At 50.6% G+C, this 26,799-nt stretch overlaps 1 protein-coding gene across 1 annotated transcript; it reads left to right on the top strand.

The window, feature by feature from the left end:
* The first annotated feature begins 1,164 nt into the window (after positions 1-1,164).
* Positions 1,165-23,824, top strand: LOC128731228 (uncharacterized). The gene is made up of 5 exons (XM_053824337.1): positions 1,165-1,266; positions 19,516-19,657; positions 22,278-22,454; positions 23,393-23,507; positions 23,647-23,824. The coding sequence occupies exons 1-5, from the start codon at positions 1,165-1,167 to the stop codon at positions 23,822-23,824; spliced, it is 714 nt and encodes a 237-aa protein (XP_053680312.1).
* Positions 23,825-26,799: the final 2,975 nt, after the last annotated feature.

Below are 26,799 nucleotides of genomic sequence, written 5' to 3'. Positions count from 1 at the left end.
CGCACGCCTCACGATCACATCCTTCGTCGGGTGGAGGAGTTTTTTTTTTGGCCTGGGTGCGTGACCGGAATAAACGCGACGGAAAACGGGCATTCGCTACCGCGCGGGTTGACGTGAAACCAAGTTGATGTAGCTACTTTTTCTTTCCGTTCGAGAAATCTTCAATCGATAACGTAAAAAAAACCCACACCCACACACTCCATCGCTTCGTTCCTTTTGCGGTAGAATAATTGAAGAGCACGGTGCAGGAAAGCGAGTGACAGAAGGAGAGAGAAAGAGAGAGAGAGAGAGACAGATAAGTAGAACATAAGTGAGTGATATTGGGTGGAAAGCGCACCCGGGCTGACGAGATCGACCGAGCGCGATGAAGAAAAAGGCACCCGGCCAGACAGTTAAACAAGATTATTGGATCCGTTCCGTCGGTTGGGGGGAAGTTTTGCGTGCCCGGAACCGGATCGGGAAAAACTGCCACCCTCCCAGCTCGGGGGTTGACGTGATCCGATCCGAAACCCATATCCTAGCCATTCCCGTTACACCCAGTTCTTCCGGTGCGTCTCACGGATTCGTTTCCGGCGACAATCGCACTGGCACTGGACTTTTTTCTTCTCTCCCAAAGAATGCAGTATGCCACTCACGTACGGCGAACGAAGCGGCCACATTGCGCGGCTCACCGGTGTGTAAGAAAAACATTGGCACTCTGATTCAAATCAAGCCCCCATGGCGTAAAGACAAGAAGCGAACGAGAAGCGAAATCGGAATCGGAAGCGCCCGTTCGGATGCCTTTTTCGCGCAAGATGACTAACGGGCGTGCGGGTGCGCAACCGAAGCTGTGGCTAATGAAAAATTTATTCAAATTAAAATTCATAACTACCGCGCTGAATGTGATTACGTTTGGTGCCGCCCGGAGGCCGCTTCGTGCCGCTAATCTCGAGCATCCGCTCACGATCGGAATGTTAACAAACGATTGTCGACGGATTCACGCCCCCCAAAACCAGCGCACGCAGCGTGGTATCCTTGCGCGCAAGGTATTCGTCCGTGTCGTCGTGAACGGTCGACATTTGGCAAGCCGGCACTCGCAATCCGTCAGTGGCAGGTGTGCTGTACACGGTGTCCGTAGATTTATGATTATTATTTCTCACCCTGGCTCACACTTATCGGAACGAAATGTGCGATGCCGGCGGAGACAGTGAAAAAGTGAAAGCGCACATGGGTGGAGTGAGCGAAAAAATCTGGTTAGACGAGGGCTTAGCCGAGCAGCGCTTCAGGGTAAGTGGGTTTTCTACGAACACCACCCACGGGTGGGTGAAAGCAACTATTCATACCGAACGTGAGACGAATGTCGTGCTTCGTTTGGTACGGCAGGATTTGTTGGACTGTTGAGCTTTGCGCTTTACAACATCCACAGTGGAACGTCTTCGTTGTTTGAGATGGAATTTCTGCGAAGTATTACCACCCCGTGTACGTGCCCGGTGCTTTTGACAACCAGCTTTTGGCTTCGCTTGGGTCGTGTGGAGTCGCTGCTTAATTAAATCGTAATTTACCATCCGTTGTGTTTTTTTGCTCTCGAACCAAAAATCGATACAACTCCTTGAGGGGTGGATGGCGATAAAGAAACAGAAAACTGGACTCAACTTCGTGCGGTTCCGTTGGGACACTAACCACCCACCGATCGGTCGCGAATGCGGTTGAAATGTTTCACCTGAAAAGCAATTTGCTTTCCCGGCTACTACCCGGAACCACCTGGAGCCAATCGCTGTGACTTTCCGTGGCTGGGTTCCGGGCAAGGGCACACCGGCTAATAATAAATCCCCATCATCCAGCTGGCACTACTTCACCGATCGAAGTTCTCCGATGGTGCAGGATAACGAAGCCTGAATAACCCTGAACCGGGTGCCAACGCTGATCATGTGTGCCCGAAAATGGTGCTTTGTCACCTTGCAGGAACCAGGAACGGCACAGAGCTACGCGAAGAAGATGATGGTGATGATGATGTATGTTTTGCGTCATGTATCAAGCGCTCCTGGGCACTACGAGCACCGTTCGTGCCAGCATCATTTCCTGTAGTCGTGATGGTAATTTTGGCGTGAAGATGACAACATCATTATTTTCATATTATCGTCCGTGTGCGCCACCAGGCGTCTCCATCGAGCGCCACCACCGGGCGTCTCCATCGCTATTCGCAAGCTTTTTTGTCGGTGGAAAGTGGAACGGCATGTCTCGGTTGAATGTCATCGACGGGCTTGCTTCAGCCATCGTCGAACGTTGAGATATCGTTTGCCACCACCCGGAAGTCAGCTGATGGTGATGGTGGCACGTGACGGAATGGGATAAAAATATGTGCCTGCTTGTGTGGCTACCTACTCCCACTCCCACCGAAAGGTGCAGATCGATGGTAAGGCTTACGATTGACGTTTATTGTTGGACTCGAGCACACGAGAGCGTCCTCGAGGCACGAGTTTGTAATTATTTCCAGCAAACGTTCGATTGGCTTTCCTCTCCACGACGGTCCACAGCAAAAGGTTAATTAATGTTGTCCCGCTGTCGAGCGGTGGTTTGATTGATTTCTTTCTTCGTGTTTTTTTTGTTGCTCCACTTCCTGTTTGCTTCCAGCACGGCTAATGAAGCGTGAGCGTGAGTGTTTCGCGTCCGAGAAGCACATTAATTAACGAACCAGTCCGGGTCGAACGGTCCTCACGCCGATGATGAATATTTTTCCTCCTCCCTATATTGTGAGGCAAATAAGGTGGCAATTGTGGCAATGCCGTTCTGACAAAGCAACGCGCTGTGATGCAACGCGCAATGCGAGGAAAACATGGCCACCCATTGTCCTGCCAGGGGAATGCAATCCGCCCCATGATTGGGTAGCGGTTTGCCAGCACTAACGAACCACGTAAACGTCATGCCGGTTTTGGTACAAAACATTGTTTGGATCGTTCGCTTTTCCGGCCTCCAACTCCCGACCGGTGGGTGGTAGCCCACCGAATGCACCGTTTAGCAAAACCGCTGCCACTGGGAGCCAAAGCTGTAGACCCGCCGTGCCAGAATGCACGGAACCGTTTGCCGGTCGGGGATGGCATGATTGCAAACGCTCGAAAACCGGATGACGGAACACGGACCCGGACCACGGTCCCGGACCCACGGACGATGTAAAAGCGCTCTGTGAATTCCGATCGTTATGCAAACCTTCACCGGAACGACGTCCGGTAGGTCACTTCCGTCGTTTTGCGGTGGTGGAGTCTCAATTTCAGGTCGACCGCAGTCGGTGCAATGCTCGGGCGTCTTGGCACCGGGATCCGGGTTTTACAGCCGCTGCCAAACGGTACAGAAACACACATAATTCATTGCGCTCTCTCAAAGGAGCGAGGACACTGGCCGGAAGCGAGCTGGCACCGATAGAAAGGTCACGTTGGGGTTGGGAGCGAAAAAAAAAACTCTCCTAGCTGGTGGGTGGTGGTTGCTTGTTTTACACGCGGTAAGTGGATGGTAAGTTCTTTTGTTGTTTTGTATCTCGGGAACAATATGTGCCCTGAGTGGATCCGCTCTTTGCTCGTTCCTTTCGATGCATACTATTATAGTGGCACATTGAAGCGACGCTCAAATGGAGGCTCTTTTTTCTTTGTTTAGCTACCGCTCCACCCACGGAACATCTCAAATACACACTTTCCTTCAAGGCGTGGCTCACAAAAAGCACTGAATCCCCCTGGTATCCCCGTTCGTCAGCATTAAATGAACCTTTTAATAACGTTTACACGTTGCCGCGTTTCAGGCGCACGATAACGAGAAGTTAATTTCCAACGAACCGGCTGCCCGAAACTGCCGACTAATGAAGTTTTGAGTCGGGGCGCGTCTGCGAGTAAATCGAGCCGGCCATAAATCCTGCGTTCCTTCTGCCCCCCCCCCCCCCTCCCCCTACTAGCTCTCTCCTCCACGTGGTCGAGGTGAAATGATCTTTCCGGGCGATGCGACCGGCTGGGGTTTATTTGGTGTGTCCTTTGGGGGGTGGGCCCTCACCCACGGGTGGCATGTGAGCGGTTAATTATGTTGCCCGCTTGCGGACAGGTGTACGGGTGAAACTTTCGGTGTGTCCCGTGAGGGTAAGAAATGTGACCTCAAGGTGGTGGTTTCACGGCACTTTCGGTTGCTCCGTTATACCATGAAACTAGCGCAAGCGTCACATTCCGAGGAAGCTGGAAAACTCACCTGCAGCTAGTGAACTGGCTACGGTTGCCACAGGTGACCGCGAAGTGACCGCATCGCTGCGGTTGCTGTGGTGATAATTTTCCCGTGTGCTCACTCTCGTACGCTTCAATCGAAGGATGCTGTGGTGCAATCACGACGGATGATGGGTACCCGGGGGCTGTATGATTGAGTGTCACCGTTCCGTAACAACTCCCTGCGGACGAGGACGAAATTCATCGACCCGACAGTAGGGTCCTGCAGCAGGGTACGATTGATTGCGTCAGGCGTCTGGCGCAAATTATCCCAGCGCCTACGCCCTCGAGCCGCAATCGCCGACAGTTTAGAGCGACATTAACGCCTCCGGTGCTTCGACGCAATCCGTCCGATCGCGGGCTCGGCCCGGATCAGCAATCGGCGTCGATCCGTCATCGTCCCCGGGGCTGGTGCGGTGATAAATCACGGCAAAATGGCCTTTTGCTGGGCTCATAAATCTACGGCTTAGGGTCCGGAATTGCCGCTCGAGCTTGGGTTTTCCCGCGTTGGGGCGTCAGCATCTCGATAAGTTATTAGGTTCCCGGTCGGAAGGCAAACTCCGGAGGCCGGTTGGGCGGAAGTTTTGCTGCCGGACCGATGGCAAACCCATCGTGACCGAATTGACACTTGAAAAGGGATCGAGGATTCGGGTTCGGCTCTGAGCAGAGATAGTGAACCGTGCGAGCTTCGTTTGTCTGCCCACGCAAACCGGAATCGGGCACCGGAACGTGGATGATTGAGGTTAATCGAAACAAATGTGTGTTCCCTGCGTGTGATTGGAATTGTAATTCGTACGCGATCCGCGCAAGCAAACAACCGCAGGATCTGAGACCGTAGGACCGGGTGCTCAGCGATGCTGGGATCGTATGGAACACCGCATGATGCTGGACAGGTCTGGCCAAATATTGGCAATATAATCAAACGCAGATTATGCCTCGTACGATTCTTGGGCACGTTTCTACAGCCACGTAGCAAAAAGCGACTGAATAGGCGTATTTATTCACAACCCGGAAGCAAGATTCCCTCGGGAGCACTAGTTGCTGTTGTAGCTGGGAAAACACAACATCTTTAAATGGGTTTAAATCTTCGTCTCCGGGATGTTACGCTAGGCTTTTCGTGAGCTGATTTTTGGAACCAACTTAATTGCGTTCAGCAGCTCACACATTGATCGGAGTGCTAAAAGCTGAAGGACTCCGCTTCGCTACTAGGCATTTCATTCGTCCATTAGCCCGTTCGATCGGCCGGTTTCCACGGTTCCGATTGCAATTCGAAGAGGTCGGCGGTAGAGGTTTCATCAAATATTTACCGAAGTACTTGAGAAAATATCCTTCCCTCAGATCGGTCGGATTTACTCTGCCAGCAGAGGTTGGTTGGTTCCGCTGGAGCGACCGCGGAAACCGCACGATTGTGCTGGTGTGAGGGCGTGATGCGATTTCCCATCCTTCGCGAGCGTGGCCACTCTTGATTGTTGGTCGTCGCGCGAAAGTACCACTTGATGGGTCTGGTCGCATCAACATTTAGGGAGGTGCGGGCTCAGAACTGGCAACACCCGGTTCCGGTTCGCTTATCGGGCACGTTCCGCAAGGCTAGGACGAAAGATGCGAATTGTGTGAGTGCGTCCACCCTCGAAGGATGGCCAGATCCGAATCAAACGACACATCTGGCGTCGGTGTTGATTGATGAGTCGTGGGTGTTGTGCCTACCGTGGCCTGCTTGGATGATTTTTAACAAACTTTTCTGCGGGCAAGCAGTCCTTTTAGCACGATGCCATGGCAACGGTTCGATTGTGTGTGTGTCTAAAAACACTCCCAACAACTCGCTCTCGGGAGTTCCACCAGCCGGGAGATATAATTGAATGAATGGTTGACCAAAAGGACGACGGGGAGATGTGAAAATTTAATCTTTGCATACATTTTTCAACCTTCACAATGTGACCGCTTGCTTTCCAACCGGTTTCTTGTTCATCTTTTTTTTTATGCGAAACACTAAATGGGAAAACTTTAAGGTCGACGTATCTGCACCGGGGAGGTGATCCTTTCGCTCTATGCTACCCATATATCAAACCCATCCACCACGATGGAGCAGGTAGCCGCGCGTGAACCGAAGCCGTAACCGAAAGGTTGATTAGGGTTTTATAGTGCTCCAGATAAAAGTTTCGGCGCCGTTTCTGGGGTTCCCTATTCCAAGGGTTTGCCCCGTGCTGAAGTCGGATCACATTTCTGCACGCATCCTGAGCGCGCGCAGCATAGAAGTACCGGCTACAAATTTGGTGCCATTTTTGGTGCCACTGCTGTCGAAGCGAAGTGTGAGAGATGGTGTTTTTCCGTGTGTTAACTTCCGGCCTTCCGAGGACACATACGGCAGTGGTCGTAAGCGATCGATCGGGTCGATTGATGATGTCGTTCATTTCCTTATCACACGGGTGTCAACGCCTGTAGATAGTGCTGCTAAATTGTTGCCTATTCATCGGTTCACCAGAGGCGCCCAGCCAACGTTCGGGGTTTTGTGTGAGGAATCGATCCGCGTGAGGTATGAAAAAAAACAGCCAAAACCAAAATGGACGACCGACGGTTGCCGGAATCGGTTCATCACCCAAACCCAAACCCGAAGCACACAACAAACTGAAAGTGTATCCTTCTGGGTAGGTGGAACTCGTTCAAAAACAACCATTCCAGCTACGTCTTCGTTACGGTGGGGTAACTCGATAAATGTCTCTGTTGATTACGTTTCTGAAATTCAATCCCAAATAATTAGCTCTCCAGAGCTCAACTGGCGCGTTGATATGCGAACTGAAAGCTCGTTCGGAAAGCTGGGAAATGTGCACACAAAAAGTTGCCAAGAAGTGAGTGTGTTCTTTACAGCAAAGCTTAGCAATGAGGTACGGCTACCCGGTGTGTTTAATACTTTTCTCCCCAGTGTGTCCGCTGGTGCGGGCTTAACGTTGTTTGCCGTAACCGGATAATGCATAATCAAGCGGGCAGGTTGCGGTATAACGGTATCCCTAATGGTTTTGCGATAGGCTGCATGATGGTGATGCGGTCGTTAATATTTAAACGCATTCCGCTCACTTCAGTGGTTATGAAAAGTTTCGAAAGCCACGGAAAACGCCGTATCCTGGCCTCGGCAACACCTGCGGGATGCACTCGCCGACGAGATGAGCCTCGAAAGATAAAAGGTAGTAACGATGGGAAAAAAATCTATAAAGAGAATGAAACGGGAAAAAAACACCAGCCACACCAGCACCGTATGCTCGCACTCGAGCTATGTATCATTTCATGGTATGCGAAGATTTTCGTTCCTGCGCCCCAGCCAGCCCACGGAGAACTCGCTGCGGAAACTCGATGCTCTTTGCACTTGTCCGTTCCCACCATGGTGTTGTTTTACATACCGAAACATTGGCCCGGGCCGCCACCAAAGGCCTCGTGTTGCTGGTTCAGTTCGCTGCTCTGCCAGTGAAATCAAATCCATCCCGAAGGACCACCACCGAGTGGCTCGGGGAGTCTCGGGGAGTCTCGGGGAGTACCGACGATCCGACTGATGGAAAGTTTTGTCTGAATGATGTGTTTTCCCTTCACCATGGCGGCACACCCGAGCTGCCGGACTCGTCGGACGTAAATCTTCCGGCGCGCAACAAAAAAATAGGCACTGAAAGAAATTAAGCGAGCAAGCGAACCGGAAGACAACAAGTGATTGTTTCATTTAATATACTGCATAATTTGTGCTTTTTCGCAGCGAGCAACGAACTGGCAACGGCGCCCATGGACTCGGTGGGCGTGCGATGCTTTGTTTCGGCATTTAATGCATGATTCGCGGAATGATTCCAGTCGCGTGGGCACGGCAAGCATAAGCGAAAATATGGAAACAAGAATGGCCGGCGGTTCTGATGTGGGGCGGCAAAATGGGGGATTGGTAAAAAAAATGTACATCGAAACTCGCCGGTGAGCGGCCGCAACGAAACGAAGCGGAAACGGAAAGTTCAGCTGACGAGTGATGATGAAAGTTTGTGACAGATTTTTAATTGAAAAACTGTGGTTTCCCCGTGGCTTTGGGTGGCCGTGCCATGGCTACGGGTGATTTGTGGCCGGGTTTCCAAGCGCGCGCATGACGGCAAAAGTTGCCCCATTTTGACAATTGAAGATTGAATATATTTGAAGTTCTGGCTGGCTGGCCGGTTGGAATGTGGGAGTGAATTTCTCGACTCTGCCTGGGACCACTTCCGAGCCCCAAAACATTGTCTGTTGCAGCTGGAAATGGTGGTGTATTGAGCGATGTGGAAATGGAGCATAAATTGGGTCGATTTGATTGACGGCAGGAGTGTTTTTGGTTGGAAAGGCAAGAGAATTCCGAAGAACGACCTGCGAGCGTGATTGTATCGGTTGGGCAATAGTTGTGTGAGGTTCCTGAGAACTATTCTCCCCTGGGTGAAAAGTTCTTCTCAAGAGGGTTCAGGTCAGAGCTGACCACTGCTGGACAAGATGACCGTAAATGGGGCATGGTAACGTGAAAAAAGAAACCTTCGAACCAACATGAACATGAAGTGATTGCAATTGTTAAGAAATTCCACCACATTGCATAGCTTAAGGCGCAATTACAATGTCAATAGGTCTCGAATAATATGGTCCCAGCCGGAGGGTGCTTTACCAGTTGTTGTTTTCGTGTTTCTTTTTTTTCCCTTACTCCTCTGCCCAACCAGCCCAACCAGCTTGCCTAAATATTACCGCCTCCTTGGGTGATTTCTTTCGTTTGTTACACATCTCCCAAGGGCTATCCACGTGCCGCGCGATAATACCGGTAATTTATTCCGCGCGTTCAGAGAGTTAGCCGAAGGAAATGAATATTTCATCGCCCCCGGCAAAACGCTCGAGTAGCGCGGCGATGGCATCATCTGACTAAATAGCGCAAAGCAACCCCGCGACCGACGGCACGCCACTCGGACCGAGCTTTAAACGCACCTGAATAAAGATGAAGGATTACTTATCAGCAGCGACGCCACCGGATGTCAAATCGAGCTGGTGCGCTTTCGCGATTGAGACAACTTAAGGCCCTCCGCAAGGCCGTGCTCGCGAGTGTGCTTTCTTTCACCGACCGTGTGGCACTTGGGGGAAATTGTTTAAATCGTTCCTACCGGGTGCGTCGGTTTCGAGCCGGAAAAGCCGAGCCATTGTTCGCCGTTCGGGTGGGTAACTTTAACGCGAGCGCAACAAACGGCACCAGGACATGTGTGCCGGTGACAGCCGGTGATTCTGGTGGCGCAATTCCACGGCACAACGATCGCAACCGCCGAGGCGATGGTTCGGATGGTTTTAATGGCCGCACCGTGCGAAAGTCATTAGCCGGCACTCCCAGCGGAACTGGCGGATATGTTATCCTTACCGGCCGTACGTGTGCTGCTGTTCGGTGAAGCCCGAGTTCACACAATCCGGGCAATTACCGGGTGCCCGTCCCAGGAGCCCCAGAAGTGGGAGGGAGTTCTCGGGTAGGTGGCCCAGGGAGCCACGAGAAGAGATTAATCATCGTTTGCCTGTTGGCGAGCCACGCGGTGTGTGCCACGCGGATGGTTATGAGGCATGAAGTTGTGAATTTCCACCACCTTCAACCGTCCCGGCGGGCGAATGTTGACGTTCATTACCCCAGTGGGGGTGGGTGGGGGTGGTAACGTCTTTCCGTAAAGATTCATCTCCATTTGCGCGGCAGATTCCGGCGAGCGCACAAACGTCAGAATCAATGAGTTCGAGCATCACTTTCGCGGAGGATCCGTTTGCTGGACGCCGTGTAATCCGTCCGTCTGCTTAATAATTGATTACACTTTGTTGTGTTGGGAAAGCGTGCGTAGGATTATTTAGGACGAGCGCTTGTGCGTGGGGATTACCGCTTGAAATGGGGCTGGAATCCGAAGCGTTACGTTGACTCGTACCAAAACGTGCTCCTCGGCGTCCAAAGTGCCGAAGACACACTTCTCGACAACTCGACTCGAGAACAACAAGACCGGACCGGTGGGAGGTACAAGAGTGTGAGTGTACGTGTGTGTGTGTGTGTGGTTTGTGGCTTTACACCGGCGGGAAGCAGTAATTTTTCGCGACTTTCCTCTCGCATGTCGCCGCACCATTACGCTCCAAAGCACGCGAAGTAGACCGATAAGTAACGCAAAAGCAGCAGCAGCACAGGCAGCAAGTGAGCGTGCGTTTCTGCTTGCTTTCATGCCTTGAAAGCAACCCACCCACAAACAACGGTTTCGCAGGTGAAAGACCCGCTCAGAAAAGTGAGCAACAATGGCCACTGAGTGAGAAAGGTGGGAGGCGAGTAAAAAAAGCAGGAAAACACACGGAAAAGCGGAAGCAGAACAAATACAACAAGCGCGGAAAAAAACGTTGCAAAAGGTGCGGAGACGCAAAAGGACAAAATGTTTGCTAAAATGACTCCGTTTTGGAGTGGGTCGAGTCGCGGAAAACGACGGGCTTTGAGAAGGAAGGACACGCTCTCTCTCTCTCTCTCTTTCTCTCGCTCTCACTTCCGAAAGGACGGACCGGATGAAAGGACCCGGGTTAGTGCTCGTGCGGTGGCTTTACATAATGCTGAAGCGGCCGATGCTGCTCTTAGTCTTGTGCTTTCTGCAGCTACCACCCAGCTACCCGTTCGACGGGAGCCTCAGCAATGTTCATAAAACATACGCAAAGTGGTTGTATGAAAATGGGATGGAACTTGTTTAAAATTCCGGCAAATAAAGAAAGTGACGCGAGGCATTATGTCGTCGTCGGTGTCGTCGCCGTCGCCGTTGTCGCCGCCGTCGCCATCGCCAGGCGTCGGTTACTTGGATGAACAAAGGAGGGCCCACGTCATTGCCGGTGTCTTCGGTGGTGTCGTCATATCATGGTCTAAGCAACCCATGAAACAGGACGGACGCATCACACGGATGCCCCTTTTCACTGTCAACCAGACAGCTCTATTCGTTCCAATGGGTCCCACGGGGGAGAGCGAAGGGGGAGGCGATTCGATGGGGGTGTAAAAATTTGAAATTTATGCACAAATGGTTGCCTTCGTCAAAATTGCGCCTCGCATTGTGTGCGTGTGGACAAACGAGCTTAATCTAGTGGGAGGCGTTCGCATGTAGCGTTGTTTTCGAGTATTACCAGCCCGTGGGAAAGATTCACTTTCGTTCTTGACCACCCCGAAACGCCGGGTTGTGCGGAAGTGATAGCACAATAACGAGCCCCAAAAATAGCGGGAAAAGAAGAGCGAGTACATTGTGTATCGAGGATACGAGGGCACGAGTACGGCTATCGAGGCGTCCAAAGTGCCTGCCAGGCTCAACTTCATGGTGTGTCTTAACGATAATGTTTCACTGTCCAGCACTCTCTGCGGCGTTTAATGTGAACGTTGCACGGATCGAACCCTGACCGAGGGCCCGAAGCAACCTAATGGACCTTTCTTGTCTTGTGCGTCGTCGCCGACCCACCCGACGAAGAATGCCGCAAGGCGTGAAAAATGTACCACCGAATGGGGGCCACGCCCGGGCGGTGGAATTCTTGTTACACCCTTTCGTTTTTTTTATTTGTTTGTTTAATTTCTACTTTTTTTACTCGCCCGTCTACCGCGGGTTCCGCTGGTGGTTGCGCCCCAAAAGGGTGCGCTCGTTCGACCGCACTAACGAACCGAGGAAAGCACACAGAACGGGAATGAACCCTTAATGGATGCGGGATTCGCGAGCGCAGCGTCCTTTTTCGATAGGAAAGTTTCTTAATTAATAGAGAGAACGCGCCGGGCGAAGGTAGAAAGAGAGAGAAAGAGAGAGTGAAAGTTTTGCGGTGTTGAAGCCATCTCTCAATGCAGACGCAATGGAACGTGAACGATTCCAGATCGCACCGCTAATGGGAATGGGTGAATGGGCTCGAAATACCGTACCATCCGGCAGCAGTCTGAAGGACCGTTCAACAGCAGGTGCTTGGTCACAAGAAAACGCCTACACCTAGAAGGGTGGGCGAATGAAAACCACCGTAGTCGTCTGTTGCCGCGCTGGAAACTGTTGCATTAATTGAAAGTACTCTCACACACCCACGCATATGCGGGCGCGAATACACACGAAGCCCACAAAACAAATGGCCGCCCTGGGTCGATCCGGCACGGTGTGTGACGGTGGACTTCGCTTTTCAATCCCATTTAAAATCCCACCCACCACGTGGCCCTCCCCATGGCTTTGCTGTGGAAAATTGAATGGAGACGCGCCTTTCGGGTCTCTCGGTCGCTCGGTTCGGTGCTGAAACAACCGGCACCGGGATCTTTCGACAAAATTGTGGCCAAGCTTGACGAAATGTGTGTTTCTTGAAATCCACGCCCCTACCAATGGGGGGGTTGGAAAACAATTTTCATTCATCCAGGCCTGAGTCGCGTTGAGCCAAGCTTATCGCACCCAGGGCCTTAGACCAGCAACATTAAAGGGCGGCGTGGGTGGGATCGCATACGGCGTAAACATAAATTTTGCTGTAAACAAATAAAGTACGTAATCCATTTTGTGTGCCTCGGTGATGACGGTGCGCGAACGTTTCCTTCGTTTTGGGCCCGTTGCAAACACGCACACACGGTGCCGGAAGGACCTCCCGCGTACGCCCACACGTGTCCTGTGTTGGTGTCTCCCATTTTCACCACGCAAAAGGACCTCGAAATGGGGGTGGGGGCGCATTTTTGGCGCATCTCAAAAAGCCCACCTAAGCCACCGGAGCTGGCTGGGTACTTGAGCCAATATTTACCGCCGCATTTTTCCGCGGGGGGAGCACACCTTACCGGGTGGGGGGGAGGGGGAGGTGGAGCGTAATGTTTATGGTCGTGTGCGTGCGCGACAATAATAAGCCCACATGGGCTCAATTTTGCACCCTTCCTGCGCGAGCGAGTGGTCACGATCAGTCACGCGTTTGCGATCCGTTTTTCCGATTTTCGTCCGCGTGGAGCGTTTTTATGCCCCACCGGAAGGAGGTGGAACACATTTTCAGCCCCCACGGGCGACGTAAAAGCGTGACGTTCTGCAGGGAGAACTCACGCTAGTTCCCGACCGTTACAAGCGCATGAGTGTGTGCGTGCGTGTGGAAAAAGGCATTTTGTTCGCCGTGCCCGCGGGAAACAGTCCGCTACCCAGGCACGTATTGATTTTTCCATCAACCCGCCACATCGCCTGCACTACATTTCATGCGTAATTGCCCGTAAAAGAACCGTTCCGTTGGGCTGGGGGAGCTTTTGGCTTCGCTTTTCTCCGTTGCGCCTCGCCAAAGGGCCGAAGGTTGCTCCACGCTGGGTCAGATGGTTGGCGCCCGGGTGCCTTTATTGTGGGTTTTAAAATGCGAAGCGATTTGCTCGGGAGGCGTAATTGAAAGCTCGTTTTTCCCCCACCCCGAAACGCGACCGGTGCCTGCTGTTATGGTAATAATTAATGATAGGGATGCGTAATGCTCTCACGACAGCATAATCGCTTGATTATTTCTTATCTATCATCGGTGAAGGCGGCTAGAAGTCGAGAAGCTCGAGAAGCACAGAACGAGCGCCTGTCACATGTTTTTTCTCTCATCTCTCATCTCTCTCTCTCTCTCTCTCTCCAACTGCACGATGAATCGATCGCTTTCGCCTCAACCGGCTCAGTAACAACAGTTGGCATTTTCCCGGAGCCGACCTCGGGGGCTCGTATAAAATGCTTCATAATGATGTCATAAATCTCCATAAAAGTTCGGCTTCATAAAACTCATCTCATCCCTTTCAAGGGCGCTCGCGCTAGCGAAGAAGAAAAAGCCCCCATTCGCCGTTTCCCATCGGCCCCGGGCCGTTGATACGGTCAATGGCAAGCCGTGCCCGGGTCAATATCGTGCCACGACCCGTCTCTTCGACGAGCTGAAGCGCTGAAGTGCGCTTTAGTACGAGAAATTAAAAGAAAACCATCATTTCCTCGGCACGATGGGCCGCTCGGGAACTGGTGAAATGAAAAATCTTCACATCGATCGGTTCGTTGCGCTTCGGCGTGGGATAAGGGCCAAACAAGAGGGCATCATTTAAGCGAACTTGTGTTCCCAATTCCGAAGCTACCGAAGCGTGGGATTGCAAATGCACCGATTGCAGCCATACGCACGTCTAATGCGACACGTTGGACACGTGTTTTGTCACAATCGGGCATCACTAAAACGGTGGCAAATGAGGTGGCGCGTGAGACTAGACGGTCGGTGGTGAATCGACAAGCAGCAAGGAATTAGAGATGCAGCTGGCGTACCACCGTTGGCGTACATGTTTCTGAGACGCTCGTGACAGGTAACCAATTTCACGGATGTCGTCTCGAGTCGATGCATCGCCTGCCGAAGCCATAATTTATGCCATTCCGTTTGATGAATGCGCTTGACGCGTGTGCGGGCGCAGAATTTCAACAGCAACAGCACTAACAAATAAAGCCGCACGCAAATATCCGCCGAATAAGGGCTTACGGTGGTAGGGCGATGGCCATCCACGAACCGCAATAAACGTTTGTCAATGATGGCCGTGCCCTCTGGGCGGTCGTTTTGGCGGTGTCTGCTCGGGGACGCATCATCTGGGGCGTAATAAATTGTGTGCCGTATCGTTCATTTTTTTTTGGCCGCGTGGCATCGAAATTTAAAACGCACCACACGAACCACGAGTGGCCACGAGTTTATGGTTACGTTGGTTTTTTTACGAGAAAACGCGCGCGGATGGGACAGGTTTAAAGAATTAAACCGCTCTAGAGCTAGAACGTTTCCAGCAACGTGAAGCGAACAGTCAAACGCGAGTGAAACGCGAAAGAAGAAATGCGCAAAAAGAACATTTCCATGCTAGACGAGCTCGACGATGCGAAAAGACGAGCGTGTATTTTAACCATCGCCCTAATGGCCACGAATTACCTTCCCATCCGGGCGGGTGGTGGATTTGCGCCTCGTTTTTCGGCTCGAGCGGCTGGGATAATGACTGCGGATTATCCCGCTCTAAAACATTGATGTCATAATTGAATTTTTTATTAGCCGTGCATGTGCGCCCCGAGATGACCGAGAGAACCGGGATTGGATCGGTCGGCGAAGGTGAAGGTACCGTGCGATGCGATGCGATTTTCTTCCCCCCCACAAAAATGGGCGCTTTTCCTGGAAGCTTTCGCCCCGGCGACCTGCAAATAATTCACTTGGACCCCCGGGTACGCTGGGACCGTGTCTGTGTGTGTGTGCTAGTTAAGCAATTAAAGCCGAGATTTTCGCATTCATCGCCGTTAAGTTGTTTTATGTTGTAAGTGAACACGCGCGTGGATTTAACGTATAGCCAAAAGTTTGCTCTAAGGGCGGCAAAACACAGCCAAAGGTCAAACGCGTGGCCACATTCTGTGCGACCGAACCGGGGAAATCCATTCGGTAAAGAATCTTGCCGGTGCCCATAAAAGCACACCGGGTTTCACCGAACGGTCCCACGGCGATGACAAATTTACGACTTCACATTCCGCGTCGTCCCGAGGCGGTCCTGGCCCTGGCCTAACCGGATTAGCTAAGCCCGGTGCCGAACCGCGCGTCAAGGAACCAAAAGGACGCACCGTTGGGTGGGGCTAAGAAGAAAAGAAAGATTCACCGCTCTAATCGGATTTGCGCCCTCCATCGGGGGTCGGTTCGCCTCGAGGTAAATGTTCGGCGGGCCAAAAAGAAATGCTTCACCGGTTTTATGCGGCCGAAAACTCGCCGCCTTTAGCTGCTCGGGATTCGCCGGAACCTGGAGGTTGGGTAAAAGCGATGCAGGCTCGAAAACACGCTTATCAATTCGCATCAAAGTGAGCCTTGATGCGGAAACAGCCATGAGTCAGCATTCGCAAGGTCGCGGGCGAGCGATCCAACCTTGCCCAGTGGGTGGAATTGTTTCTCACTAATTTCGATGCTTGAATTTGGGGGTTTTGGAAATGGTGAATTTTTGTTTGCTTTCGTTAATTTCACGGAATAGCTGAGCGCCGTTTTTAAAAACAAGCATGTTATTGTGAAAATTACGATTGCTCTAATAAGAGAGGACTTGATCAGAGCAAATGCTGGCTGCCTCTTTCTCTGGTCTTTGATTTCCATCCAAAGTAGAGGAAAACCATGCCAAGAAATTAAAACATCGTACACAGACAACTTCCCAGAAGCCCCAGGCAGCTGAGAGATCTCCCACAAGCACAAGAATAGCAAATCCGACCAACTGGAAGAGACGTGTCGTCGAGCCATTGATAGACGATGGTGTCGCCTGGAGCTTGAGAAATATGTTTGACCGCTTGCACGAGCACCGGAAATTAGATTAGCTTTCCCTTCCGTGGCGCCCGTACTGCAACCTACGGCCACCATAGGTCGGTTGATTTCAATATAGATTAAATTTTAAGCTTCGTTGTTTTATTGGCCCGGCACGAGCGAAACAAAAGGTGAACAGTTGGGAATCACACGGCAAGCTGGCACAAGGATGTGCCGGACAGTGTACGGGGGTGGCGAAAAGTAACGAAATTTTCATTTGATCCTGCGCCGTAACTCGGATGAAGAAAAAAAACCCCTCACACCCACCGAGCGTCGGTTGTAAAACCGAACCATATGACCCATGTAATCTTTCGCCACGAGTCAAGAGGGCGGCTGGAGAAAAAAAAAGTCCGCAGATTTAGCGCAATGTCCATGTCGGTGTGGGTGAGACGGGAAAGCGCAAGAAAGAAAAAAACAGACGTACGCCGTGCAGGAGAGTCGGGGAGATTAAATCGGGTGCAAAATATGGTCCTGGAACGATGAGAGCTGGATGAGCTGGACGAGTGGTGCTGTAAAATGACCGTACAGCAGAAACAGGAGTTTTTTGGCGTGTAACGATCGCGGAGAACCAAAATGTCGGAGGGGAAAGGTCGAGTGACCATAAAAGATTTATTTTAGGGAAGCCACTTTTACGAGCGAGAGATTAAGCAGCATTCGTCTTGCCGGTGTGCATGTGTATGCGTGTGTGACGTGGAAAAAGCGCCAGAACAAGAGCGATGAAAGCGAGAAACCAAAGTAGGCGGTGTGGTAGCTGATTATTTCCTCTATTTCTTTTTTTGGCCTAACCTTACCAGTTAACAATAGCTTTTTTTGCAGTGTGAAGAGCTTTCACGATCGTTTCAAACGAAGCAAAAGAAAAAACCACTGTTTTTTGTTATCGATCGACGCTCAATAAAAAAAAGGGGTTTGCATAAAAGAAAACCAATCATCACGAGCAATTTGGCGTCACAATCGTTGGAATTTCAATTGCTTTGACATGCTCCCGCATTTTCCATTTGATCACCAAATCCGACCCTGGGGGTTCCTCCCCCGGGGGGGTTGAGGGCCCAGGAAACATAAAAGAAGGGTACGGCGAAAATGAAAGCGAAAGCGCACACCAGTGCGCCCCCGCGTGATGGAAATCAATCAATTTTTTCCCAACCATTTACGGTTTGTTTTCGGGTCCGCTGATCCGAAGCGTACGGTGCTGTTTATCATCTCGGGGTGTTTCATTTCATTTCCGCTGAGTGGGTGGCGTCCTTTTCCCCTGCTTTTGCTTCTTCATCGTGCGTTTCCCAACCCTGGCGACCCTTTCATTCGGTGTCGATCGTAATCTTCCACCGATGGCGCGCGTTTAAATGGCCATTTTTCCGTCTCATCGAATCGGTTGCGTAGTGCGGGGGGGGTGGATGCTTTGAAGTTGTCCATCTTCCGGTCCGTGGGTTGTTGGGGCTTCCTGGGAGGGGTGGTAGTTCAGAATTCTTTTTATCTCAGCACGCTTCCGACACGAGGGTGTCGTTTTTTTCCCTTCATCTCTTCACTGAACCAACGAAAAATGTGCTTTCTCTCCCGCAGGCTTTCGCCACACCGCGGGACGTCCGCAGGCTGTAATAATTGAAACGAACGAATAATCATTCATCATCGCTCGGGTGCGTTGGGTGGGCGCCAGCACAGGAATAAAAACCACGAGCATAAAAAAAAAACAGGAAAATACCCGAAAAGAAGCTTCAAAGACGCGTCCAGTGGCGTATAAAAATTGGGATGCGAACCGTCGGCCATCCGGTGTTCATGCGCCCCTGTTCGGTGAGCGGGCGGAATTCACCCATCAAATCCAATTTTCACGATCACTGAACAGCGGTCGGCCGGAAGTGACGCGAACGCGCGCGCACTCGCTACCACGTGTAAGCCAAGCACGGGAAGCCGGAAACTGTGCTGCCCACCGGAAGCCCACCGGAAGGCACGTCAGCACGAGACATCGTCACCAAAGTCTACGAATGGTCCGTGTGTGTGGAAGGGCGTTTCATCACCCGCTGGGTGGGAACTGAAGGCTCACGAGAGGAAGGCGAAACTTCATCAAAGCACCCGCAGCGACGGGGTGGACAGAAGAAACTCATCCACCCACCCACACACCCACCAAACGGAACGAGGACACGAGCTAAAGTGATTCTTCTTGGCCGCGTCCGGTTTGTCGCGCTTTCCCCCCAAGGGATAGGCCGTTCTTTTTTTTTCGAGGGGCAACAAAAGAAGCGACGCCAGTGGGGATTAGTTCCGGACGAGTCGGACCGGACGGGAGCATAAAAATAAAAGCACACCCAGCTTAAACGAACCGAAAGGAAAGGAATCACACACCATCGCAGGCCGCAGCCACGTCACGGCGCAGTTGCCAGCGGAAGCTGGCCAGCCAACGTCCTGTAAATCCGTTACCATGACCGACGCCTTTTCCATCCCGGGCACAACCGGGGCTTCCTGTGCGCCTTCCGGACACACCATTTCCCGGACGAACGTCAAGTAATAGCCTGTCCGAGGGGACGAATCGCATCACGCCCGATGATCGGGAACGCGCCGAGCTGGAAACGGGTTCGCTTCTTGGTGTGACGAACCCGCAGAAAGGATTTTGCCGGAAAATTTGTATCCCACAACTCGGCCGGTGTGAAGTTGTGGAAAGTTGTCGCTTTCCCTAGCACGAACGAGTGCTCGCAAAAAACCCCACCCTTTGCGAAGTACGAGGAACGGTTCGCGGTCGAGAGGATACAGGGTGGTCGAATATGCAAACATACCTTAATTAGAAAATATCATAAACCGTACCGCAAACGACACGGGCTTCTCGGGTGTTTCGGCGCGCGCGCGCATCAGGACTCGTGGGTTTGCCGAAAGGAACGGACCACGGGGTGCAGGTGAAAAGTAAACACTACCATAAAACATTAATTTTTTATGAGCCAGCGCGTCTCCTCGCCGCGTCCCGTTCGTGCTGCGTGCGGTAAATCGTGCGGACCTGTGATTCTGAACCGAGCGAGTGCATTCGAGTGAGAGACTCGTCCGAGACGCCGAACGAAACTAGTCCCCGTGCTCGGGAGTGGCCTGGCACGTGGCGAGACGAGTAAACATGGCGGCCATATTGAAACATATCAGCGGCAACACCTTGGCGCAGCTCGCAGCCCTTATCGCGCTGCTGGTGCTGATGGTTGGGCCGGTTCCGTCGGGTAAGTAGACCGCGGTTTGGTTTGGCTTGGATGGCATGGGACGCGTTTTGGAACGATTCGATGGAGATCGGAGATAGTGATACCGTCGGGTGAGTGGATTAGCACGTGATTGCATTCGGGCGTGGAGCGGTGATGTTTTGCTGCTCGCTCGAATGCTGGGATGTCGTTTAAAGAGTGTGCTTTAAAGAGTGCAACAGGGCGCAAGGCTGGTGGCAAAAATTTATCACACGTCAAGGAGTCTGGCAACATTGCAGGCACGTGTGGTGTGAGAGTGTATGCAATGCCACTCTGGTGGGTTTTAATTAAACCCCTAGCACCGGGGTACGGGGTACATTTTGTGATATCACACTCTGCGGGACGTGTATACAATTTTCAGGGAGAAAAACATCCTTCTAGGTCGGTGATCGATTTGCGCCTGAATCGATGCAACTCTCATCACACGCCCGGTGCAAGGACTCGTTCGAGAGTTTGTTCAGGCTCGTGCTTTTAACAACAGTGTTACACGGTGCTCTGTTATTGTGTTATCGGACCTGACGGTGCTGGATTGATTTCATGGCACAAGGCAGAGCAAAAAAGCCGCTGCAAAATCCATATCCTGTTCGTCGAGTTTTGACAACTCGTCCACAGGAACAAACAAGCCGACATACTATCGATTTTAGAGGCCATTCAGCCGGTTGATCCTGACTGTGGAAGGAATATTGATTTATGGTCTGCGTTCGCATAGTTTTAGAAACCAACTCGGCACCTTTCATTGCACGCATATCTGGCAGGCTTTTCGGGATATGGTATTGCTTTGTCTTGCCCTTTTTTTATTGCTTTCCCGCCCTCGCAAAATATAAAATAGAACCCTCGCGTGTTATGTTGCGGTGCGGTTTCATCAGTTCCTTCCGTTGGTGACGTGAATAGCTAAACACTTGGATTGCATGAAAGGGTACCTTTTTTGTGGGTTTTGTCGAGCGCAAATTTTACATTCCTTGCCCGAAGCCCGGCTGAATATTGCATGAGCAAGCGTAACAGCGCGCTGGGTATTGGGTTTTGTGCGGTTAAATGGAATCGGAATTTATGGCTGAATAGTTGGGAGCAGGACAAGTCAACATATATGTAAAAAAAACATGGAAATTCAATTGCATCGACCATCGGTGAAATGGAGGGGTGGTGAACGAAACGAGAGAAAAAGGACCTGCGTACGTGATTTACATTTTGAACGCGGTACTTATGATGAACAGCGCTCTTCTTTCGGTGTTGGAGATACGACCAATTCCGGTGCTGAAGCCCACTTGGGCGAAAAAATAACCTCCCTCACCCATTGAATACGAGTGCTGGCTAACAGGCTTTTCAGCGTAGTAATCGTCCCATAGAAAAGCGCCATAGGACACGATTTATCTGTTCCCCGTAGTGAATCGGAGACCTCCACTTAAAGCTTATTGCGGGACTAACAACCCAATCAGAGCAAAAATCCGATTATGCTGCGGTGAATCTCAACCATGCAAACCACTTGTAAAAATCAATATTCAAGCTTGCATTTCGATTATTACGCAACTCATGAGCAATGGCAACAGAAACAACGCATTTTGCACACGAAACATTGTGCGCTATATTCGGCAATTAAATTATCCTCCCCATGACGGCATGTAAAAATTCAACCCATTACACAAACAACCATGCGCCTCCATTCGTGGAATTGTTTTATCACCGGTGCATAATTTATGGCGGCTGGCCAACGAACTCTGGCCGATTTGTTCGTGCCGCGTGGAAACTGAACCGAATGCAATTCCAGGCCTGCATTCTTTGCAGTTTGCCTTCGTATGTGCGTGTGAGTGTGAGTGTTATGAATGTTTACGAAATATTTCCCACCTGTCGGCGAGGAAGGCAACCGGAAGAGAGAACGAGCAATCGAGATGGGGGAAAGAATTGGAATGAAAAACAACATCCTTCCGTTAGCGAGTGGATCGACTCGCAGGTTTGATGCGTGTACGCAGACGTGTTTTCGTGGTCGATGGTTTGATTATTCGCAGGGCCGGACACAAAAATACATAATTAAACAAAGGACACGCACGTGAAACGTGGGTAGTGGTGCGTACTGCCAGGCCCAGTCCATTCTCGCTTATCTCAGAGCCGCCCCCGGCGGGCGTTTGGAGTGGGCCAGGTGCAACATATTTTATTCATAAGCCAATTAACGTAAATCTTAAATTTGCATAGCATCCACGCGGGTCTCCGTGCCAAATGGTTACTGTTTGCGTAAGACATTCTGGGGGAACACGCGGCAGGATGCCCATGCGGCGCTAGATAGTTGCCAAATGGAATTCGATTTTGCGTTCGAATGCTTCCTTTTTATTTTGGCAGAAACGCCATTCTATTCGTGAGGAAGCCAAAAAAAAACTGCCCCAGGGAGATAGAGGGAGTTCCGATATTATCTACAAAGAGCTACGACACATCCCGGCCCGGCTGGGGATAATTTGATTTATGAAAAGGTTTTGCCAAATTTCCATCCCGTTTTTCCATCCCAGCCAGCCCAGGCACACCGTTCGTTCTCTCGACCGTTGGGCACAATTTCATTTACCTGATTCACGCGGGCGGACCGGTGTCTGTGCTGCATTATTCTCTTACGCCTCGTCCACAGTGTTCGGTATCGATTGCTTTAAGTGCGTTTCGATGAACGGTGCCAACAAGGCGTGCGATGATCCCTTCCACAACAACTACTCGGCGGCCATCCTGGAGTCACCGTGCATGGGTGGCCGAAAGGGCCGGGACGGGTTGTTTCCGGCCACGTCGTGCATCAAAATTGCTGGTTATTACGGTGAGTATCGTGGGCGGGGTTTGTGGGCGTGCATTTGCTTTTTTTCCTATTGTTTTTTTTTGTTTTGCACCCATACTGGACAACGTTTCTCCCGGATACAATGTATGCATTACCGGTGCAAGATTAAAGGTTTCATTCTCAACTGCGTGAACACTGCACGAGGTTGATCGAAATAAATTTCAAACGTTATTGAAAGCTTTCCCGCAAGGACGCAGGCAGCAGAGCGCCACCTTCGTGGTTTTCGTGGGCCTTCATCAAATATTTCACCGGTTTTCGTTCGAAACAACGCCAACAGAGACGCGCTGCAAAGCACTTGATGCATACACTGGCCCCGTTCTAAAAAACCACTGACACTGTGACCTTTCGCTTGGCAAAAGCCAATTACTCACGCGCCATGACAGTCCACGTGGAGAGGATACCCGGTGAAGCACGGATCAACGCCTGCTTTTCCGGTTGTCAACGCGGCCGCTGTTGCGTTGTGTGGTAAATCATGCGTATCATGTTGCAGCTAGCGGGCGGGTCTAGTGGGCTGTGAGTTTTACGGGCGTCTGGTTCGCGTGTATAACGCTAGATCACACCGGTGGGTGTATTGTGAAGGAGAACAAAAAAGGACGCATGAAGTGAAATGACACCGAAGAGGATGGGCCGAGCAATTACCATGGAAAGTGTATTAATTGCAGCCTTTTGGTCATCATGCCGGGGTACCGTGAGAGTAGTGAAGCGTTATCAGGATCAAACTGACCGGGGCATGCCTCGTTGTGTTTAATTGAATTGCCACACAACAACACAAAAAACATATCACACACCATTAGATTATACTAGCACACTAGGATTCCGATTTAGCAACGTTTTTTGTGCTTCCACTTGCGGATATAAACGAACCAGATCCGTCCCCTGCATCGTTATCTCGTTCGATTTCATTTTATTGTCGATTGCAGATGACACCGGCGAAACTATTACGGTTCGTGGATGCGCCCTGGACAGTGGCACCCTGACGACGGATACCGAAATAATTCGAATGTCCCATTGCGGACGTTTCTACTACGATGATAGGTAAGCCAACGAACCTGCCGACATATTGGCCCGCTCGGGAGCGCCACGGTTGAGCAGACACGTCTAGATAACTTCTTCAATTATTTGCGCTTTTTCCATGACCGGGGTCTGCAACCTTTGAACTGCGATCGACATTCAGATACGTGCACGGATGTCTGCAAAGCTGCAACGATGCGGATGCGTGCAACGATGCACCGAAGAGTGGCCCCACGGCAATCCTTTGGCTGGTTCTGCTGGTCGTCGCTGCCGGATCGCTGCTAAGGCCCAACCTCACGTTACATCCGTCCGGTCGACTGGGACGCGTCAACGGAAGCTAACGCATTACCTCGCACAGGTAGAACCGCGAATGGGCCGCGAGCCATGCCTTATGAAGGCACTGATCAGCCGTAGTAATGAGAGCGTTATCGCAAGGATAATTTATGACCAAACCACTCAACATACAAATTCAATCAAACGCCGCCAGTTTCCTGTCCGCGCGGGCGTTGAACTAGAGTATCAAATGTTACTGCAATTAGTTGATGATTAGCATGAACTCGTTTTGTTAAACAGCTCTGTTGAGTTTTCTTTGTTACATTGTTTTAATCTGACCGCACCGCAAATATTTTGTTGCTTAAGTTTAAGCCCGAAGGAACAGTTCCAAAAAGGATGCCGTGGCTCGTCCCGGACTCTGAAGATGTGCACTGTTAGGGGCGTCTTTAACATGAGGATGAATCAAAATCGTTAACCAATAAGCGTAAAACAAACAATTACTAGGATAAGCATGCCCGTAAAAAATCTGCTACGTGTAGAATCGCAAATAATGAGACACATTACTGTAAGGCAACCCAGGTCGTTTGTGGATGTAATCAAGATGCTTAATGTTAGCGAAAATCAACACTAAAATACACCCCCAAAATACACGCCCTCAACGTAGCAGGAGTATTGTAAATTGACACAAGCAAAAGTGCAGAACAGAAGGGTGATTAGTCGTAAGATGGCGGAGATACGAGTGGTCGCTTGGTTCGGTGACTCGGTGCAATGCAGATTGAATTGAAATGACGTAACGAATCGAATTGACCTGACTTGTAGCTACATTCGTAGGTAAAACCACACAATGTGTTTAATGTCCGAATCGATCTGATTACAATGGAAAAATCCGTCTTCGGGCTAGTAGCAATTCCAAGGGAGCGAACGATTCCTCAAACCGAAAGGAGCCGCTCCATGAGCTGTCTTTAGCAAACGTCTCCGAGTTTTGGTCTGCAGTTTCTTACCGTTCTATCCTCGACGAACAAAAAACCTGGACCAAGCGCAATTCCTGGGGGGGGGGGGGGGGGAAATAAATACCCCATCCAGCCGCCAGCCCTGCTTTAGTGGTGAATTTTCTTCCCGTGAACCACAACACACCCTAATATACGTACAAATCCATGTTTACGACCGCTTGTTATTTAAGATCAGATCTTATGTGCTATTGTCTCTCGTTAAGTGCGGATAACAGAAGGATAAAGTCAGGACAAGAAAGAAAAATCCTGCAATCCGCTCCCAACAAAGCGTACAGTAAATGTATGAAGTACGTAAAATACACTATAAGTAGCTCCCGTCGCACAGAACTGCGTGATGCGGGACAGACAGACCGGTTGGTTTGCAGCAAGATGAATAAGTATGTTCCTTGTGATACCCGTTTCAGCGAGTATGTCGGAATTGGGGCGCCCGGAGCACACAAAACCAACCATCTTGTGGGGGAGGGAAATGATTTTCTTTGATGGGATTGTTTCCCTCGGCCTGTTCATTCGCACCCAGCCCGACACCAAGTTACCCGTGGCAAGTTCTTATCCGTACGAGCCGAATTTATTTCTGTATTTAACAAAGAAAGACAAACGGATGTTTCGCAGTGGCATTTGCTGCGTAGAGCGGCACAATATTTTGTCAGATCATCTGCAATCCTCTTGTATATGGGGATGGGCGAAAAAAGGACCAGCGCAGCTTATATTTTCAGCACAAGCAAATGTTTGCGTACACCGCGATGTGCGCGGGTTAAAAGACGAAAGCAAAAAGGACGTTTGACTTTTGTTTTGTTGCGTCACAAAACGGTAAGGGGTTGTTTTTGTGTCGATACCTAAGCCTAAGTCTCTCATCTCCAATGATGTGCTTCGATTTCTGCACCACATCTATTAGTAGCAATTAGCGCACCAAGAGACTAGGATAAGGCGACCGGTGTAGTTGTGTAGATGTAAGGCAAGTGTAGAAAAACGCCTTTAGCTCATCCCCCTGCTGGACGGGAACGAAGCTAGGAAGCGAAGCGCACAGTAGCAATGGTTTCACGTATCGGGCGGAAAAATTTGTCCTCGCAGTGGCACACGCGGTGAAAATAGCATTGCGTATTTATGTAACGAACGGTCAGGCATGTTACCAAGCTACAAAGCTCACCTGAAGCAAGTAGGCCATGGTGCTAAGCAGCCAAACAGACGACGGAACTTAGATCTAAGCAGGCCAAGCGCACGGAAATGAACCTGCTATTAGCACCAACATTGCTTCTCCTCTTGTCGTCGTTATCCTTCTGGCACCGTAAATTAGGTAAAATTGCGTTCTGAAGGAAAAACCCACGTGCACACTTCACGACCAACTCCAGCGTAGAGCGCGCGCGGCTGGTTCTGTAACGATTAAGTTTGAGACCAGCCCGGTCGGGACAATTGTATTATAAGTGCCTAATAACAGTATGATTACATCCTAGATGTGGCCACGATGGGGAGGGGGGCGCGGACAGGAAGCAAAGAGATTAAATTCATGTACAAAACAAAGCCCCTGCAGCTTATCACCAACGGTATCAAATATTTGCACGAACACGCTGAGCGCGAGCTTTCGAACGTAAGTAGCACCACCCACGTAACACGCTAGATAATACCCGAAATAAAATTTGAGCACAATTTTGAACTTCCGGTTTCTTAACCAGCCAGAGAGGGCGGAAACATAACCAAAAAAAAAAAAAATAAACAAAATGCAAATTATCTGATCAACTGTACATAATGGTCAGCAAACATACAAATATACTTAAATGTGATATCAAAAGTATGAAGCAGCAAGGCGACATTCAAGCATGCAATGCATCAATGCACCGTTGCAAGGCTACAAATGCTTCAGGGATGCTGTGAGACATAAAATGAAAAAAATAATAATTGGGGCACATTGGCCCCCGCACCCGGCGTCCCGGGGTTCACACGTAATCCCGCTTGTTCGAGGGAGCGCTAGGCTTGTAATACAACATATATAAAATCGTAGATAAGTATGCTAACGTAATTTGGCACCTATTCAATGCACC

Source organism: Anopheles nili, chromosome 2, assembly GCF_943737925.1.
Source record: "Anopheles nili chromosome 2, idAnoNiliSN_F5_01, whole genome shotgun sequence".
NCBI classification, from domain to species: Eukaryota; Metazoa; Arthropoda; class Insecta; order Diptera; family Culicidae; genus Anopheles; species Anopheles nili.
The sequence above is the reverse complement of the archived record's forward strand: the minus strand, read 5'-3'. Positions and strand labels throughout refer to the sequence as shown.

Bases quoted from the DNA above. Each gene is read 5' to 3' on its own strand.
- LOC128731228 (XM_053824337.1), top strand. From the start codon at position 1,165: ATGTGCGATGCCGGCGGAGACAGTGAAAAAGTGAAAGCGCACATGGGT. The intron at 19,658-22,277 runs GTAAGTAGACCG...CCTCGTCCACAG, and splicing joins GGTTGGGCCGGTTCCGTCGG to TGTTCGGTATCGATTGCTTT. The intron at 23,508-23,646 runs GTAAGCCAACGA...ATCGACATTCAG, and splicing joins CGTTTCTACTACGATGATAG to ATACGTGCACGGATGTCTGC.